This window comes from Anabrus simplex, chromosome 8 (genome assembly GCF_040414725.1).
Source record: "Anabrus simplex isolate iqAnaSimp1 chromosome 8, ASM4041472v1, whole genome shotgun sequence".
In the NCBI taxonomy this organism is placed as follows: domain Eukaryota; kingdom Metazoa; phylum Arthropoda; class Insecta; order Orthoptera; family Tettigoniidae; genus Anabrus; species Anabrus simplex.
The window spans coordinates 201,249,487-201,268,023 of NC_090272.1; the positions used below are offsets into that span (position 1 = coordinate 201,249,487).

The following is an 18,537-nucleotide window of genomic DNA, read 5'->3' on the forward strand; positions in this document are numbered from 1 at the left end:
TTAAGTAGGAGAATTAGAAATCAAAAGGCTAATTAAGGCAGATTGATTACAATGAACTAGAAAAATACTATTTATTATATTTAATATAAATGACGACGGTTTAACGAGAACTGAATTTAAAATAGAAAATGAATTTAATAAAAAATTGAATGACTCTACTTCGCGAAAACTTGCAATATCTTTAACTCGCTTGCTCACCATGTCGTCTTGTTCTGCTGGTCCTTGGAAAGCTTCCCTCCTTGTAGCGGGAACATCACCGTTCGTCTTGGATATCTCTTCATCTGCAGCTCAGTACCATTCCTGCCTTGCCAATTGCACCCACCACTAATTGGAAGATGACTTCAAAACTAACACTCCCTATTATGCTTTATCCCATAGATTGGAGATAAGCCCTATGTCACAGTTAGAAGAACCACCTTGGGTTATATGGAGAGGATACTCAATTAAGAATCCTTCCAACTTTACTGATAATGTTCTCTGAAGTTTCATTTCTATCTAGATTAAAACTATCTATTGACTTAGACTGGTTCAAACCGGTCTTGTAGCCGTGCTGTACGTACTTCCTCATGAGAGTGGCTATACACCCCTCATTCAGAATTTCTAAGTATCGAGACGCAGAATCAAGTAGAAAATCAAGTAGAAGCCTCGTAGAAGATCGTAGAATAATGTAGAGAGACTCGCAGAAGCGAATAAGACGTTGTAGAGAGACCCTCCAGGAGCTCCAACACGCCCTCTTATAACCTTCTCTCGCGCTAATTACAGGCCGCTACACGTGGTCCAATCAGATGACACCTCTCTCCCCACTCCAGATATTAGAGTTGACGGGCCAAAATCATGATATCAACTGTTCTTCTATTCGTCCTTTCAATCAGTATCCATGGCAACATGACGCTCCTTTGAAAATATAGGCGGTGAACAGTTCGAATCATTCTGGTCGAAATACGGTAGCTTACGTTAGGACGCGTGAACACGTGCTCGCATTTCCCAGAACTTGATGTCTAAATTTGTCCTCCCTTCCTCCTCGGTGATGTGGCAAGATAACTGAAATCTACTGCAAGTTAATTTTAACCGACTGTCGCAAGAATCTAAGTGAATATTAGGATATTCAGCCCTCGTTTATAAGTCGTAGTTACAAAGTAATGAAATGATAGTGAGCAAATGATTAAACATGAATTATAATACAATTACATACCAAATAAATATCATGACGTTAAATTCCTGAATTAATTACACATAATAAAATTAACATAATTACACTGTAACGTCTGGAACGTTACAATGTGTAACGGTAGTTCAAGGCTAAGTGCGATAAAGAAACAAGTAGGATGGTTATTTATGCCTCTCATGCCAAATTTGTGAATATTGTTTGCCTGTGTCTTAAGAAGAGAAGTGGCCGTCCTGGAGAAAGTGAAGAGTTCGTTAACCGTGTAAGAGTGACATTCATAAGAAGTCCGAAAAGATCAGTTCGTAGAGCAATGATTGTTCCCAGAAATGAAAGAAGATTTCAACACTTTCCTGTTCTTTTTTGCTATTGGCTTTACGTCGCACCGACACAGATAGGTCTTATGGCGACGATTGGACAGGAAAGGGCTAGGACTGGGAAGGAAGCGGCCGTGGCCTTAATTAAGGTACAGCCCCAGCATTTGCCTGGTGTGAAAATGGGAAACCACGGAAAACCATCTTCAGGGCTGCCGACAGTGGGGTTCGAACCTAATACTGGATACTGGCCGCACTTAAGTGACTGCAGCTATCGAGCTCGGTCTTTCCTGTTCTAGCAAGTGTTTGATTACAGTGTCGAGTTATACGTGGTACCCCTATCGAGACATTGCGAAATCAAACACTGAAAACAAGAACATTTGAATTCTTCTTTAATATTTATATATGAAAGCTGTGCCATTTACAGTTTTTGTGTAAGAAATGAATAAAAGTGTTACCAGACGTTAGTGACTCGTTGTATACTGGTGAGATTCTGCTATCTGAGCGACTGCACTAAATGCAGATCAGTGATGATTGATTGATTGTTTGTTTGTTTGTTTGTTTGTTTGATTGGTGAAGCACCTAGAATGTTGGGTAATGAAACAAGTGGATCCATATGTAGATACAGTGTTTCTGAAGTTAAGAAACATCCTGCATCCGATCGTGATTTACAACTCGGAATTATTTGGGGGTGTCATGTCTGGTGAGACCCCAAACAGAGTATGGTTCCAGTGTATGGGACCCTCGCCGGGATTACTTGATTCAAGAACTGGAACAAGCCCAAAGAAAAGCAGCTCGATTTGTTCTGGGTGATTTCAGAAAAGGAGTAGCGTTACAAAAATGTTGCAAACTTTGGGCTGGAAAGACTTGGGAGAAAGGAGACAAGCTGCTCAACTAAGTGGTATGTTCCGAGCTGCCAGTGGAGAGATGGCGTGGAATGACATCAGTAGACGAATAAGTCTGAGTGGTGTTTTAAAAGTAAAAAAGATCACGGTGTCGAACAACGGAAATTAAAAACTTTGTCAAAGAATCAATTGCAGGACCTTGAAATATGTGTGCATCACATAATGTTGAAGATATTATGGGCAGACAAGGGGATACACCGTCGTGCCGGGGTCATGTAAAGTCTCAAGCAATCTGTTTTGACAAAAAGTTCAACTGATAATAGAAGGCAGGATATAAGAGAAACGTGCAAGTGGGCGGAGAAGATTATCCTAGCCGGCGAACCTCAGACATCCAGAGTAAAACACTGATATGGAAAGCGCAAATTAGTGGTAACTGTTGCATGAGGGTCATCCGCCTTCTGTGACGCGAAGACACCATTTTAGTATTGCCAGACCTCTGTAGCCTCCGTCGGTATTTCTTGGAAGGAATGAGTGAGTTAGGCCAGAGTTCTCCCAACAAGCATGAGGGCATATGACGGCCTATCCTTGTATTGTCCTTTTTGTCTGGGGTATGCATGGATTTTTCGGAAGGCGAGGCTAGAATATTCGTGTTCTGGCTTCACGCCGAAGACAATGGAACCTCATCACAACTTATACAAAAGCAGGTTCGGCGCGAACTGGTGTGGGTGTGTGTTGGAAAGTAATGTTAGAGTAGTTTCATCGTGAGTGTTGATAAAGTGTCGTCGCGGTGGAGTGTTGGAGCAGGTGATGTTGTATAGTGGTTGGTGTCGAGTTGTGTTGTCTCAATGTGTGGAGAAGACAAGTTAATTGATTGTCCGAAATATCGGACTTGTCTGGAGTCGAGCCAAGTCTATTTCAGTCGTGTGTTGTAATAGTCAACAGACTTTTTATGTTCAAACCTGTGTGAATGAAACTGCTGAGTGGAGTGGATCGGTGGTGCGAGGTCCGTCAATCAAGATTACGGAAAGATCGCCCGTTCCAGGTAAATACCAGCAAGCCGGAAATCTGTTGTGAAGATAAAATACTTATGTAAACAGGCAAGTGAAGTGTTGTCATTGTGTGTGTGTGTGTGTGTGTGTGTGTGTGTGTGTGTGTGTGTGTGTGTGTGTGTGTGTGTTGGAAGTAATTGGGTGATCATGGATTAAATTAGATCGGTAAAACAGACAATGTTTATTTATAACAATTGTTTATACTTTACCTCTTTATTTTGCTCCCAGTACATCGGTAGATCATCTTTACTAGGATATTTGCAGCATGAGATTTCAAGGGTGAGTTCAAGGCAGCCATGCCACACATAGTTGTAATCCTGCATTCCACCTGCAAGATGAGGGAGAAATTCAGTGAATGAGCTACGCAACAGAAATAAAGTAGTTACCCACTTTGGTAGCTGGGTGCATTTAATCCACGCTGTGTAACAGGACTAAGAATAGCACCTACGGAAACCCGAGGTTGGCATGCCAATTCTTTCATCAGCTGTCTAGAAAAGTACAAGAAAAGAGCAATGTAATAATTTGCTGGACATATATTGAAATACCTTCTTTTTTTTTACTCCCGTGATGAATTTTACATGTCGATTCGTTCCGGCGTTAATCTATTTGTTGGTCGACCTGATCTCCCTATAGTTTATAATTATATCCTAAATTTGTTGACGTGTTGTTGTGCTATTTTAACATTGATTTATTTTTGTGCTGGGGGGGTCTATCTGGAATTCTATTAGCCTATTTTACTGTTTGATTGTGAATATTTTTAATATAAAGGAATGTTTGGATTAATAGTTTTTGATCACTCCACATGCCTTTATTTATATTAATCATTCCCCCCCCCCAATGATCTAGATGTTAGGCCCCTTTAAACAACAATCATCATCATCATCATCATCATCATCATCATCATCATCATCATCATCATCATCATTACCCGGAGGTGGCGCGCCTGGCCCCACGACATTCAATCAATCTATACTGATCTGCATTCAGGGCAGTCGCCCAGGTGGCAGATTCCATATCTGTTTTTTCCTAGCCTTTTCTTAAATGATTTCAAAGAAATTGGAAATTTATTAGAACATCTCCCTTGGTAGGTTATTCCAATCCCTAACTCCCCTTCCTATGAATGAATATTTGCCCCAATTTGTCCTCTTGAATTCCAACTTTATCTTCATATTGTGATCTTTCCTACTTTTAAAGACACCGCTCAAACTTATTCGTCTACTAATGTCATGCCACGCCATCGTTCCACTGACAGCTCGGAACATACTCGAGTGGCTCGTCTTCTTTCTCCCAGGTCTTCCCAGCCCAAAATTTGCAACATTTTAGTAACGCTACTCTTTTGTCGGAAATCACCCAGAACAAATCGAGCTGCTTTTCTTTGGACTTTTTCCAGTTCTTGAATCAGGTAATCCTGGTGAGGGTCCCATACACTGGAACCATACTCTAGTTGGGGTCTTACCCCTTTACATCCTTACTACAACATATTTGAGGATCTGTCAGTATCGGATTATCAGTCATTTTTAAGAACCTGATTTATGCAAGTGGATAGACTGTAGATAAAAACGACAGTTTTAACGTACAAAAACGTATAATTGTTATTTATTAAACACAACAAAAGATAGTATAAAACATTAAAAGTTTGTAGTACTGTACTGTAAAAAACAAAGTTGAACTAAAAATTACATACTGTACTGCACAGTTAAATCAGTTTAGACTCAAAATTTTGGAAAGTTCCATATAAATCATTTTTGTACGCCTGTCCTCTTCTACCACTTATCCCACACCTCGTGGGGTCACGCGTGCGACCTGTGTAGTTAATGTGGATTTAGACCTGTTTTACGGCCATATGCCCTTTCTGACGCCATCCCTATCTGGAGGGATGTAATCACTATCGCGTGTTTCTCTGGTGGTTGGTAGTGTGGTGCGTTGTCTGAATATGAAGAAGAGAGTGTTGGAGAAAACGCAAACAACCAGTCCTCGAGTCAAAAGAATTAATCATACCCGATTCAAATCCCCCCTCTGGCCAGAAATCGAACCCGGGACCCTCTGAACGGAAGGCCTAAATACTGTTTATTCAGTTAAGGAGCTGAGTTGATTTTTAATTCAATTTTGTATTCAGTTTAGAGTACATAACGTAGGTCTTCATTCAATTCTTTATAGACTACTGTAATATCTTCTGTTAAGTTTGTAGGCCTATTTTGAAATTAAAAAAAAGCACCACGGCTTCGTAAAAACAAGTTGATTTTAATCAAATAAATTTGTTAAAAACCATGAATTTGGTACAATTCATCTGAATCATTGTCTATAGGTCTAGCACAGTCTTGCCTAAGCCACCGACAAAGGAGGTCGCATTGAGCGGTGAATCCCGGGAGGGGGAGTGGAGTTCGAGAGTGTGGAGTGCTGGAAGGTCGCCGAGAAGTGGGCCGACAATGATTGGTATAGAGCAGTACAGAGCGACGATAGGAAGATGGCAGAGGAAAATGAAGAAAGAAGAAAAGAAGCCAGGTGGGTGTAAAATGGATATGGAGAGGAAAGGAGAACTATTGTTATCGGCAGCAGTGATTATAATTTTACTATGTATTGGGGGAGTCGAGTTGAACCCAGGCCCGTCATCTAGTAGAAATGAGGAAAGAGAAAATATGGACGCAATCAAAAGAGCTGTACGAGAGGTGTTGACAGAAGTTTGCCCTTTCGGGCAAATAAAAGAGATGATTGAAGAACAGACCAGTAAGATTGAAGAAATGGAAGTATGGATAAGAGGAAAAACGGACGACATAGCAGCACAGGTGAGAAATAACACCGAGGAAGTGGTAGCATTAAGAGAAAAAGTAGGGCGACTTGAAGAGGAAAATTTAAAGCTGAAAGTAGAAGTGGAAGCGAATACTTTAGATAGAAGGAAGAAGTACTTGTTTATTTATGGAGTGCCTGAGGAGACGAGTGAAGTCAAAGTAATTACAACTTATAAAGTAGTGGACCTAATACAGGGAAAAATGAAAATAAATTTTAGTGAAGTGGATATTGACGATGTGCAGAGAGTGGGGAGAACTAGAGGCAATAAGCCTATAAAGGTTCAATTGTTTTCAACGTTGATGGCGGATATTGTGTTAGCAAATGCGGGAAATGTCCAGAGGGATAAAATATGGATAAGGAGAGACGTGGGAAGTGACGCGATCAGAAATGAGAGGCTACTCAGAAAACACAAGATACTGGCTGTAAAACAGGGGCTGAGGGCAACTATCAGAGGTCAAAATCTAGTGGTGTCAGACAGAAACTGGAAGAGAATCTGGTCTGTGGATAGATTGATGGATTTAGAATCGAAGTTAAAACAAGAGGGAGAAAAGGAGAGTAGTGCAATAAACTGTAGGCAAGTGAGGCGAAATACAAATAACAGTGTGCTGAGGATGGACTTAGAGATGAAGTCAAAGCGGGCTTATAATACATGCATCCGTTTTGTATTAAATATGCCCAGGTATTGCCATATATCACCTTGTCTTGAACAGCTGTCGTGGTTATATTTGGCGGAGAGAAGAAACCTTCACTCTGTTTCGCTTGTTCACAACATTCTCCGTACAGACACACCAAGTTATCTGAGAATGGATCTTAAATACTTGTCATCTCCAAACAGTATACCTACAAGGTCAGAAACCTCTTCCCTGCTGAGCTTCCCAATTTACCGCACGACCGGGTACGGCAACTCATTCATACCTTCAACCATACGCTCTTGGAATTCCCTTCCGGCTGTAATTAGAGACATACATAGTAGAAATGTATTTAAAAAAACATGTTATAAATGGTACATAGACTTAAGAAATTAGTATTTAATGTTTTCTTAAAAGTGACTCTCAGAAATTTACCTTTTGTTTATAACTGTTATTTAAGTTTAATTTTATAATTAATTATATATAACTAGAAATCCTAATACTCTGTAGTTTGTACAATGTAGTACATATGAGATGGTTTGGCATAACAGCAGGCTTCATAGCCTGAGCCACGCCACAAGTCAATAAATAAATAAATAAATTAGTGGAGAGGATAGGCAAAATACAAGAAGTAACAGTGTACCGTGTGAAGAGAGGCAGGGAGAGGTGTCAAGTGATAAAGTGACCAATAGCAGTGTTCGGAGTGAAGAAGTGCGGGTAGAAAGGACAAGTGAGAATGTGACTATTTGCAGGGAAGAGAGAAGTAAGGGAAGTGTCAGTGAAGTAAGGGAAGAGCAGGGTAAAAAGGTAACGGCAAGGTTAAGCTTGTTGAGTCTCGACCAGAGTAGGGCCAGACACAGGGACAGAGATCTGAGAGAAATGTGGGGTACAAGTAGACGATGGAGGAGTGGTGGTAAATGTAGTGTGGGAAAATATTGAGGGCTTGGTATGTTGTGATGGAGAAGTGATGTATAAGTTATGATATGTTATAGGGTTGAAATGTGGTGTTGGAGAAGTGGTGGTATAAGATGGCGGATGGCAGAAGGTGAGTGTAATGGTAGAAGAAATAGAGGTGGTATAAGAGGTGGAGTTGGTGTTGTTTTGCTGAAATGTGGTGTCGGAAAATATTGAGGGCTTGGTATGATTATATGTTATGATTAATTTATGAAGTGTTATATCGTTGGAATGTGGTGTGGGAGAAGTGGTGATATAAGTAGAGGTGGTATATGATGTGGAGTTGGTGTTGTATTGCTGAAATGTGGTGTTGGAAGTATTGAAGGCTTAGTATTTATGATTAGGTGATGTATGGTTCGGTATTGAGATGGTTTACGGCTGAATTCGTGGGAGTCGGGAGGTGGTATTATTGTATTGGTGTCCGGTATGAGTATTTAATTTTTGGAGCTGGAGAGAGGTGATTTTATTATCATTTTGTAAATTTTGGTTTGTTTGTATGGAGAGGATGAAGAAATATGATGTTGGAGAGGTGTTGGTATATGCGTGATTGGTATTTGTTATTCATTGCCGAAATTTTTGGAGATGGAGAGGTAATTTTATTAATTTATGATGGTATTTATTTGTGAAGGCTGAAATGTGGTGATGGAGAAGTGGTATATTTATTGTTGATATTTGGAGTTGGAGGAGTGGTGGTAAATGTGGTGTTGGAAAAGTGTTATATCGTTGGAATGTGGTGTGGGAGAAGTGGTGATATAAGTAGAGGTGGTATATGATGTGGAGTTGGTGTTGTATTGCTGAAATGTGGTGTTGGAAGTATTGAAGGCTTAGTATTTATGATTAGGTGATGTATGGTTTGGTATTGAGATGGTTTATTTACGGCTGATTTCGTGGGAGTTGGGAGGTGGTATTATTGTATTGGTGTCTGGTATGAGTATTGAATTTTTGGAGCTGGAGAGAGGTGATTTTATTATCATTTTGTAAATTTTGGTTTGTTTGTATGGAGAGGATGAAGAAATATGATGTTGGAGAGGTGTTGGTATATGCGTGATTGGTATTTGTTATTCATTGCCGAAATTTTTGGAGATGGTGAGGTAATTTTATTATGGAGTGTTATGGCGGAATGAAATGAAAGGAAGCAATGTTAACGCGGATTGGTAAAAGCTGTGGTATGATGGATTGGAATGCAATGACGGAATATTGTTGTTATTATTTAGCCTTTTACTATAGGAGGTGGAATCTGAAAGATTAAAAGCAATGTTAGTATTATGGCTGGTTTGGTATGCAATCTTGTAATGTTGCTGTTGTAGCTTATTTTGGAGTAGGTCAGGGAATAATAGAGGTGATGAAAATGCTGAAGCAAGAAGGTTGCGTGATGAATGGGTACGTGTGAGTGATAACAAGCAGAAAGTTGCAATACCAGCAGTAGAATGTCAACATAGACCAGGCTGTTGTTAACTGGTGTAGATGGAGTTGGTTCTGGTATAGAACCGTGGCGTTAGGTCTTTTTTGTTTTATTGTTCATTTCATTTTATTTTATTTTTTATATGGTGGAGAGTGATGGCTTAGGTTGGACTACGTTTATTAATTTTATTAGTTATTTATTTATTTATTTATTTATTTATTTATTTATTTATTTATTATTATTGTGAACATGTATTCGGGGCTGAACGCCTGTTGTGTTCATTAATAAATACAAATACAAATACAAATATAGGTCTAGCATTAGTGTCCGATGATGTAGAGGGTGTGGAACATGTCGGACTGATGGAATAGCTTGAATTTTCTTCTGAGCTCTCGGCAATATTGTAGGGATACGGTATATAATTGTTTGTTGGATTGAGCTCTCTTTCGACAAAATAATATGTTATAATATATATATATATATATATATATATATATATATATATAATATAAAATAATAATATAATATAAAATAATATATTATATTTTGTATAATGTGGAGATTCATAACTGCAGCAACATCGTATTATTGGTTCCTCTCTGTGAATTCACAATGGTTTTTAAGGCTTGGGCCCTTGATAGGTTCTGCTTAGAAACCATATTCACTGTACGTATGAACTTTTCGTTGTGCTGTAATCTGTTTGACAGTCGTACTCATAACTAAACGTTGATGCGGTACAGTGAATTTATTAAATAACTGTAAAACAAAAAACCGCACCGCACTCGTGCAAATGTAAGAACTGTAACTGTAAGTCTTCGTGAACGAAGAATCGTAGTACAGTCAAGATGGCGACTAGCTAATCATAGTCGCACAGTGACTGACGAAACACCGAACAGTTTCGATAACTTCCGAACGCGTGCGACTGTACTGCCAACCGTGGCAGCGCTAAATGCTACAATATATGGGGGGAAATCGATTTTTGATGCTTGCCAGACTATCGAATGCCAGATTATCGTGGTCCTACTTTGCTTCTGCAGGTACAAACAGCACACTAACAACATGTCTTAATGACATATGTAGCCATCCACCGACGCATGATCAATGATCTCTTTCTTCGTATAACGAAGCTCACAGTAACATCTTTATTTAATTCAGGCAACCCCAACAGCGAGGATGTACCGACTGATCTCGTTTCACAACGTACTAGAGTAGCTCGAACATATCGACATCCTACCTGTCACACGATACCAGGAAGCCCCGTTCACGATACCATTCTTGAAGCCCTCCTTCTCGCCAGGACAAGGCAGACCTTTATGCATAGTGGGATGTGTAGACGCGTAGACATTGGCGAGATGCCTGAACACATCATCATCTGGAGTGATGGAGGGGTCGCTTGGAGCCACTGGACTTCCAACTGAAAATGAAGTCAGAGAACATTACAACCCAACAAAGCAGTCATCAAACACTTCATGAAAAAAAGTTATTAAATTTCCCGTTGAGGAAAGCAAATGATCAATAATGTGTCTTTCAGTAAAATGTAGAACGAGATGTTACCTAGCAGCCGTGCAGGCTGTGATGTGAAGTATTCGTGGATGGCCATGGCATACAGATCTAAAGCCTGTGCAGTTCTCAAGGTACTGTTGCTAGGTAACATCGCGTAACACATTTTGTTACATAATACTATTTCGTTGGAATCCCACTGCTGGCAGCCCTGAAGATGTTTTTCCGTAGTTTTCCGTTTTTACACCCGACAAATGATGGGGTTGTAGCTTAATTAAGGATACGGCCACTTCCTTCTCACTCCCAACCCTTTCCTATCCCATCGTCGCTATAAAACATATCTGTGCCGGTGCGACGTAAAGCAAACTGTAAAGAAGAAAGAAAAAACAAACTATTTCGTTATACGAATGTTCGGATGACCCTCAGCTGCAAGACATATTTATGTCAGCAGCAGAAGAAAACACAAACAGTAATAATACAGTTCTGGGTTATTCATCTGAGTGATTGGTCGGTGGATGCAGAGTGGGTCTCGGTCCTCAAGTGGCCACGGCTGTTCCGTGATCCGACAGCTCTTTATTCCGACCGGCCAACCAAGCAGAGGAGGGATGGCTACGGCTCTACCGTGGCTCTACGCCTTTGTATTTGGAAGACGGTGATGGGCTGGTCCTCAGAATGGATTTGCGTGGTTTTTCATTCTCCTGCACTAAGGCGAATTTCGGGACAGTTCCTAGTATCGGCCACGGCCGCCAACCCTCTCACCTTCATTGCATATCTCCTTCTCCGATACAAATCTCCTGGCATGAGAGACGGCGTCATCGTCCAGGAGGCCCGCCTCCCCCCTTCAGGGGAAGAATGAAAGTACTAGTGGTCAAATATTTTCGGTATAGTTAGGTTAATTGACATTGTCTATTGCTTGCTTGAAACATACACTAGCACAGAATGATCCATATAAAACGAGTGATTTTTAAAATAGCATATCTTTGTTCATATTGCAAGGATTCTGGCGGTTTTGTTTTAAACGATATTGGAAATAACGGAGTTTAGGTCTGTGAAGTATCCGAATAGAATTCTATTACACCTGTTTAAGATTTATTTATTATGATTTATTTAATTAATTTATCTTATAGGGTTGGTTTTCTCCCCGGATTCTTCGAGGGACCCCCTGTACCACCTTAAGAGCAGAGTCGTGGAGCGTGAGATTTTACAACAGGGGAGGAGGATCAGTACATCGCCCAAGCGGCCTCACCTGCTATGCTGAACAGGGTACTTGTGGCGGATGGGAAAATTGGTTGGAAGGAAGCGGCCTTGACCGTAAGTTAGGCACCATCCCTCCAGAGGCTGAGTACCTCTTTTTCAAATTTGTGGCAGAGCCGGTAATCGAACCTGGGCCTCCGTGGGTGGCAGATAATCACACTAACAACTACACCACAGAGGCGAACTTATATTTATTTATTTACCGTTATTTAAGTATTTCTTAACCTCATACTTTTTCTCAAAGACACAGCAAATTCTCAAGATCCTGTCTACGGTAGATTCAATGAAAAGAAGTGTTTGTTTTGCCTTTAAGCGTCATGGCTACCAGAGATTCAAGCAGATGGCTGTCAGATTAGCAGTCTCTATCTTTCATATCACTGTGCTGTACAGTTATGATATATGAATTCAATAGTACTTACTGTCTTCTTTTGTGTTGTCAAAAGGATAATTTGCTACCAGAGCACCCCCATGAAGACTGGCCGAAAGTATAAATGGCGTTGCTTTGAGCCATTCCCTGACGGCAGTGATTTCTACTTGTACAGGCAATGTATTCTTCCGAAAATGGTCTGGAAAATTCCTGTTGAGATCCACATTACGTGTGTTGTGTCTACAAGAGAGAGAAAGAGAAAAATGTTTATAATTTTCTATAGAAACTTCGTAATTATTTATTAGTAAACAAATAGGAGTTAAGCATTGCGATCTATAAAAGACAAAAAATATATCAAAATTAGACATAAATGTATGTTGAAAATACATTAGGATTTTTTTTTTGCTACTTGCTTTACGTCGCACCGACACAGATAGGTCTTACGGCAACGATGGGATAGGAAAGGCCTAGGAATGGGAAGGAAGCCGCCGTGGCCTTAATTAAGGTACAACCCCAGCATTTGCCTGGTGTGAAAATGGGAAACCACGGATAACCATATTCAGGGCTGCCGACAGTGGGATTCGAACCCACTATCTCCCGGATGCAAGCTCACAACTGCGCGCCCCTAACCGCACAGCCAACTCGCCCGGTATATTAGGAAAATGAACTGCGAATTTTAGATAAATAAAATATAATGAAGTATGATAATATATTCTTTATTTATTTCTAAAAATTACAATCCTTTCCTTAACCATCATTATCTGGTCGATTAGATTAGCAGTTTGCCTTTTTTCTACCACTACGAGCGCTAATGTGAGTCAATACAGAGTTTCACTTAAGACCTTATAACTGCTTTTGGTGTAGACATTTTTCAAAATATCATAAAATGCCTAATTGTACCAAGGAATACATCAGAGAAAGAATTATATAAATAAGTTCATTTCGCTAGGATTTGAATTTAACCCTTAAATGCACAGCATTGCGTATGTGCAAAGGAGAAATCACTTGCTTGTTATTTCCGTTTTATGATTTTACAAGTGTGCATTTTCTTCTAACTTACAGACGAACTCGGCAGTTGCCGCTGGTGTATTAAAAATGTTTCATTTTACGATCTTTCTTGCTAATCGCCCGGAGTGAAGTGTTACCTTTAAACAGTTCAGACAAATCAAACGTTGTTTATCTCAGATAATTCGTGAGCAAGGATATCCGTAAAAATGAAGTATCGCAGTAACTACAGAAATCGTACAGCTTTTCATATACCGGTACGTAAAACATTCAAAGCTGGTAACATTTTGGCTGATCGAAATAAATTTAAAAATACTTATTTTGAAAAATATATTTTTTAAATTTTTTTCTAGTAGTACTGTATTACTTTTGGAATGAAAAACTGTCATATTTGAAAGAAATGTGAAATTGTGCATTTAAGGGTTAAAAAGGAAACAAGTAGAGAAGCAAGCGATTTTAGGCTCTTTTCCCGGAACTACACTTAGCCCGGAAGTGATTTTCGAAATGTGTGGGTTTTTTTAAGTTTGATAGAGCTATCTAGTATTCACAATTTGAACCCTTTCCGGGTCTTTTAGCCCTTCAACTTTCGGCACAATTGAAAAAAAAATGCTTAATTTTACATTCTTAGTATGGGGACCCTTATTTTGCCTGCTAAGAAAGTTGTCAACATTAATTAAAATACATACAGCCATTTAAAAAGTTCTGCACAGAGCGCATGCACGTTCATAACAGTGGAAGAACGATTCTCGCGCACGAAGCGTCAGTTGTGAGCCAGATTTCCAGCTGTCAACACGTGTTTTCATGTTATGACCATTTGAGTTTTGAGTGAGAAATTCTGATTTGAAATGAAGGAAGAAAATAATTTAGGTCAAATCTCACGTAGTGGCCAGCGGTCTTATATCAAAACTGAAAGCTATTTTAAGTTAATGGGGATAGTGTACCGGATGGAAGTCAGTGTTACAGTGGGCTTCTCGTTTCCGCGAGGGCCGTACAAGCACTGAAAACAACCCAAAGAGTGGGCGGCCGGTAACTGCAACAGACTATACTTCTGCTGTCATTGTTGACAACATATCGCAAGAAGATACCAACAGAGAGAGTGCCCCAGGGAACCAATGCAATAGAGCGATACTACACAGACTTTCTGCGAAATGTTTTACGGCCAAAGATGCGCCAAGGAAGGTCCCACACTTTCGCAGCTGAAGTGCTCATTCTGCATGGTAATGCATGACCGCATATTGCCGAACCAGGACGCAGAGTTTTGGAGAACTATGGGTGAGAAATCCTTCCCCATCCACCCTACCAGGGGCGTATTTTCCTTGCATGCGTTATGAGAACGCAAAGAACTGTCTGAAGTACGATTTTAGGTTGTTTCAAAATAAGTATTAATATCTCTTAGAAGTTCATCATCTCCGCGCATCTGCACTAGTTCCGTTGTTTGACTACGTGTGATGCTAGTGTAGTCTCGCCATCTATTCCACTCTAGAAAGAAAGGGAGAACAAATGGAGAAGTTAAGGGCGTAAGGCATTCAATCTTAAAATTGCATTCGGTGGCAGACATAGTTCTGAAACCCTCCGATTGATGTCGCTGCAATTGAAACTTGGTCAGACTTGGTCACCCCATATACATGCTACCCTCTGCCATCTGTTAACAACTTGGAGTAAATCGGCATTTCCAAGTTTACAGCGAGTGGGAACCACGGATTACCCTCTAGTGAGAACCCAACGTAACGAAAGTGACCAATGCCATTGGTTGATTTACATCCAGTGCTTGAGTTATGGCTGGCTAATGAGTTCATTCATTGTATGTTTTGTTGATTAGTTAGTTCATTCACTGTGTGCGGTTCCTGTGCTATTTCTCATGTTCGGTGTTTTATTCTGTTTTGTGCATTGTGGTGTTAACGATGGATGAGTCTAAAATGGATATAATTGTAAAATTGTTTGGAAAGCCATTTACTGCCCGTTCGTTCGATGAAAAGATTCAAATAGTTAAAGCCGGGAGGCCTCCCCTTCCCTCGCAAATTTAAGAACAGAAAACAGGAATTGTGTTCACACTTTCAATCCAGAAATGTACAGTAAAACTGTTTGGCTCTGAGTCAGTAAACAAATTATTCTGTTGGCCTTGCTTATTGTGTGTTGCTGAAAATTCTCCTTGGAACATCAAGAAACGTGGGTATGCAGATCTAAACAATATGCACACTGATATTGTGAGGCACGAGAAATCAGACTGTCATATCCATGCATGGATATCCGTAGGTATCTTTGGTAAAACTAGGATAGATTTGTAGTTGGATAAGCAGAAGCAGGAAAAGGTTCTAAGGCACAACTAAGCCGTTAAGAAAAAGTTCTGAAACGGCTGATTGCGGTGCGGTCCGTGGGCACAGTGAGGTTAGTGAATCCAACAACAGAGGAAATTACATAGAACTAATTAAATTGTTAGTCGAGTTTAATGAAAAATTAGACAGTCACTTCACAACAGCGAGTGTATTTATAGGATTTTATCCACTCATACAGAACGATTTAATTCAAAGCATCTGCACCGTAATGACCGCTGAAATAAAGATTCCAGTTGGGAAAGCTAAATTCGTAGGAATTATGATCGATGAGACTTCTGATGTTTCGAACTTTTCACAGTTATCTATTGTCCTCAGATACGTTCATACTGGTGATGTTGAAAGATTTGTTGGTTTCTGTAATGTGAGTTCTGACAGGACAGTGATGAGACATGCGACTGAGTGTCTGGATAACTTTGATTCCTGCGAAAAATTAGTTGCGTAGACTTTCGATGGAGCAGCGGTGCTTGCAGGTCAGATGAATGGTGTGAAAGCTAAAAGAAGTGGTTCCTAGGCTGTATTTATCCACTGCTACCTGCAAAAGTTTAATTTAGTTCTCTCACAAGCCGTTTTATGCAAGAAAGATGTCGTATATTCTTCGCAACGATGAGTGGCTTTGCGACTTTTTTAGCAGTTCTTCTAAGAGAACTAACCTGCTGGACAGTATCCTCAAAGAAAGGTTTCCGAAACTTGCTCCAACAAGGTGGAACTATTCTAGCCGTTTAGTACAGACCATCGTGGAATATCGTGCCTCTCTCTAAGAGCTTTACGAAAGTATTTTGGAGGAACCTCGGAACTGGGATAACAATACAATCAATGAGGCATGGGCCTTTCTTGCCAAGTTCATCGAATTTCAGTTCACTTTTCTTCTGAATGTTTTTAATGAAAAATTTTCATTGACTGAAGTTACGTAATTATAACATCCTTCAATCTAAGATCCTAGAGATTGCATTTTGCACCAGAGAAGTGAATTCTTTAGAGACTAAAGTATCTATAGTGTGAAACAGTGGATTTGCTAACGTCTGGGACAGAACAGAAAAGAAATTTCATCCACCAAGGATGAGAAGAAAGGAAGAACATTTTCGGTTAAACATGAGTTTAGGAGGGTTTACATGGAAATACATGATATTATTCCAGCACAGTTAAAATATGGCTTCTGTTCATCGGGAGATCTGTCCTTCATTGAAATGCTTGTAAAATATTGTGATATAGTACGACTTAAATCCGAAATGAGGACAATGTTCACTTCTGAACATTTCAAAGATAAGATTGTGTCTCAAATCCAGAAGTTCATATTGACCAGTGGTCTCCAGAGCGGTCTTCTCGATCTTTATAAACTGTGCCCATTAGTTAGAACTATTCCCGCTACATCATCATCTGTAGAGCGCTCTTTCTCGGCCCTAAAGCGAATACAAATTTTCGTCCTCAATTCTCAAAGTCGTCTCTCTGCATTAGGAATGATGTCGATAGAGAAGGATCTTCTTGTTGAGAGGAAACCAAGCGAGGACTTTTTCGGTGACGTTACTAAGGAATGCTGCAAAACGAATCGCAGGGTCGAATTCACCTACATGTTATTAGGGCGTGGAGAATTGGAATTCACCTAATACACTGTACTACTGCATGGTTACTAGTTGCATGCCTCGGTGGAGATTATACAGGATACACCACTGCAACCTACAGTCCTGACATGAGCCCACCAGACAAACTCAAGGAAGCACTCCGAGGGAAACGTTTTCAAACCGTTGAGGAGGCAAGTAATCAGACAAATCAAGAGAGATGGCGTTCTCACGAGAATACAAGACTTGCTGAAACGGTGGGCCGCTGTTACTGAGAGGAATGGAGATTACATTGAAGGCCTGTAAAGTCATTTTGTGAAAAATAAAAATAAAATTGAACCATAATTTTACGGTGTGCAGAAATTTTGAAATGGCCTTCAAATAAATTCAATCAATCAATTAATCAATCACCACTGATCTGCTATCGGCTAAATGCCAGATTCCCAATCAATTATTGTTTGCCTAGTATTCCAAATGATTTCTAGTAAGCTGAAAATTTATCGAACATCTCCTTTGGTAAATTATTACTGCATCAGTTAACAGAATTTCACAAGTACTACTACTAAATATCTTCATTCCTCCCCTGAAGGTAGGAGACGGGACTCCTAGACGGTGACGTCGTCTCTCAGGTGAGGAGGTTATTGTAGAAGGAGACGTGCGGTGAAGGTGAGATGGTTGGCGGCCGTGGCATTCGCCTTAGTGAAGGAAAATGGAAAACCACGGAAAACCATTCTCAGGACAGTCGATAGTGGGGACCAGCCACTCTCCGTATCCCGAATACAGAGGCGTAGATCCACGGTACAGCCGTGGCCATCCCTCCTCTGCTTGGTTGGTCGGTAAGAGTGTAGAGCTGTCGGACCACGGACGAGCCGTGGCCACTTGTGGGCAGAAACCTACTTTGGTGTTACGGACCTAAAACTCTTGAATGAGTTAAAAAAAATATAAGCCTGATGAAAAGCATATGAACAATAGTATTCAGTTCGCGATGCTTGGTAAAGTAGATATCAGCTGCCAATTGGATAGTGCGTATATTTTGAAAATTGAGGACGTATCGATAAACCGTTACATACTCGGTTAACTGACTGACTGAATAAAGTTTTGTGGAGAATCTGAGTTCGCACTGAGAGGACACAATAAAACCAATTAATCCGATAATCTTGGAATTTTTCGTGGGCTGGGTAATTTAATGGTCGAGCTAGATTCTACTTTAAAGGGGAACATTGAAAAAAGCTAACAGTCGTGTTTTTCTGAGACTATCTAAAACTATACAGAACGAGATTTTAGACTCAATCTATTCCGGGCGTTTTCAGTTGATAGGTGAGACGAGATTTCTCTGAGACAACCAGAATAACCATTACAGTCATCCAAAATCTTTACTCAGTT

The 18,537-nt window shown here is 40.1% G+C and overlaps 1 protein-coding gene across 1 annotated transcript in view; it reads right to left on the reverse strand.

The window, feature by feature from the left end:
• Positions 1-18,537, reverse strand: part of LOC136878687 (carboxypeptidase D) — a 132,209-nt gene that overhangs the window by 28,575 nt on the left and 85,097 nt on the right. The window contains exons 5-7 of the mRNA XM_067152099.2: positions 12,316-12,503; positions 10,377-10,556; positions 3,580-3,698 (exon numbers count right to left, since the gene is read on the reverse strand). Coding sequence (XP_067008200.2) covers positions 3,580-3,698; positions 10,377-10,556; positions 12,316-12,503 — 487 coding nt within the window. The remainder of the gene's footprint in view (positions 1-3,579; positions 3,699-10,376; positions 10,557-12,315; positions 12,504-18,537) is intronic.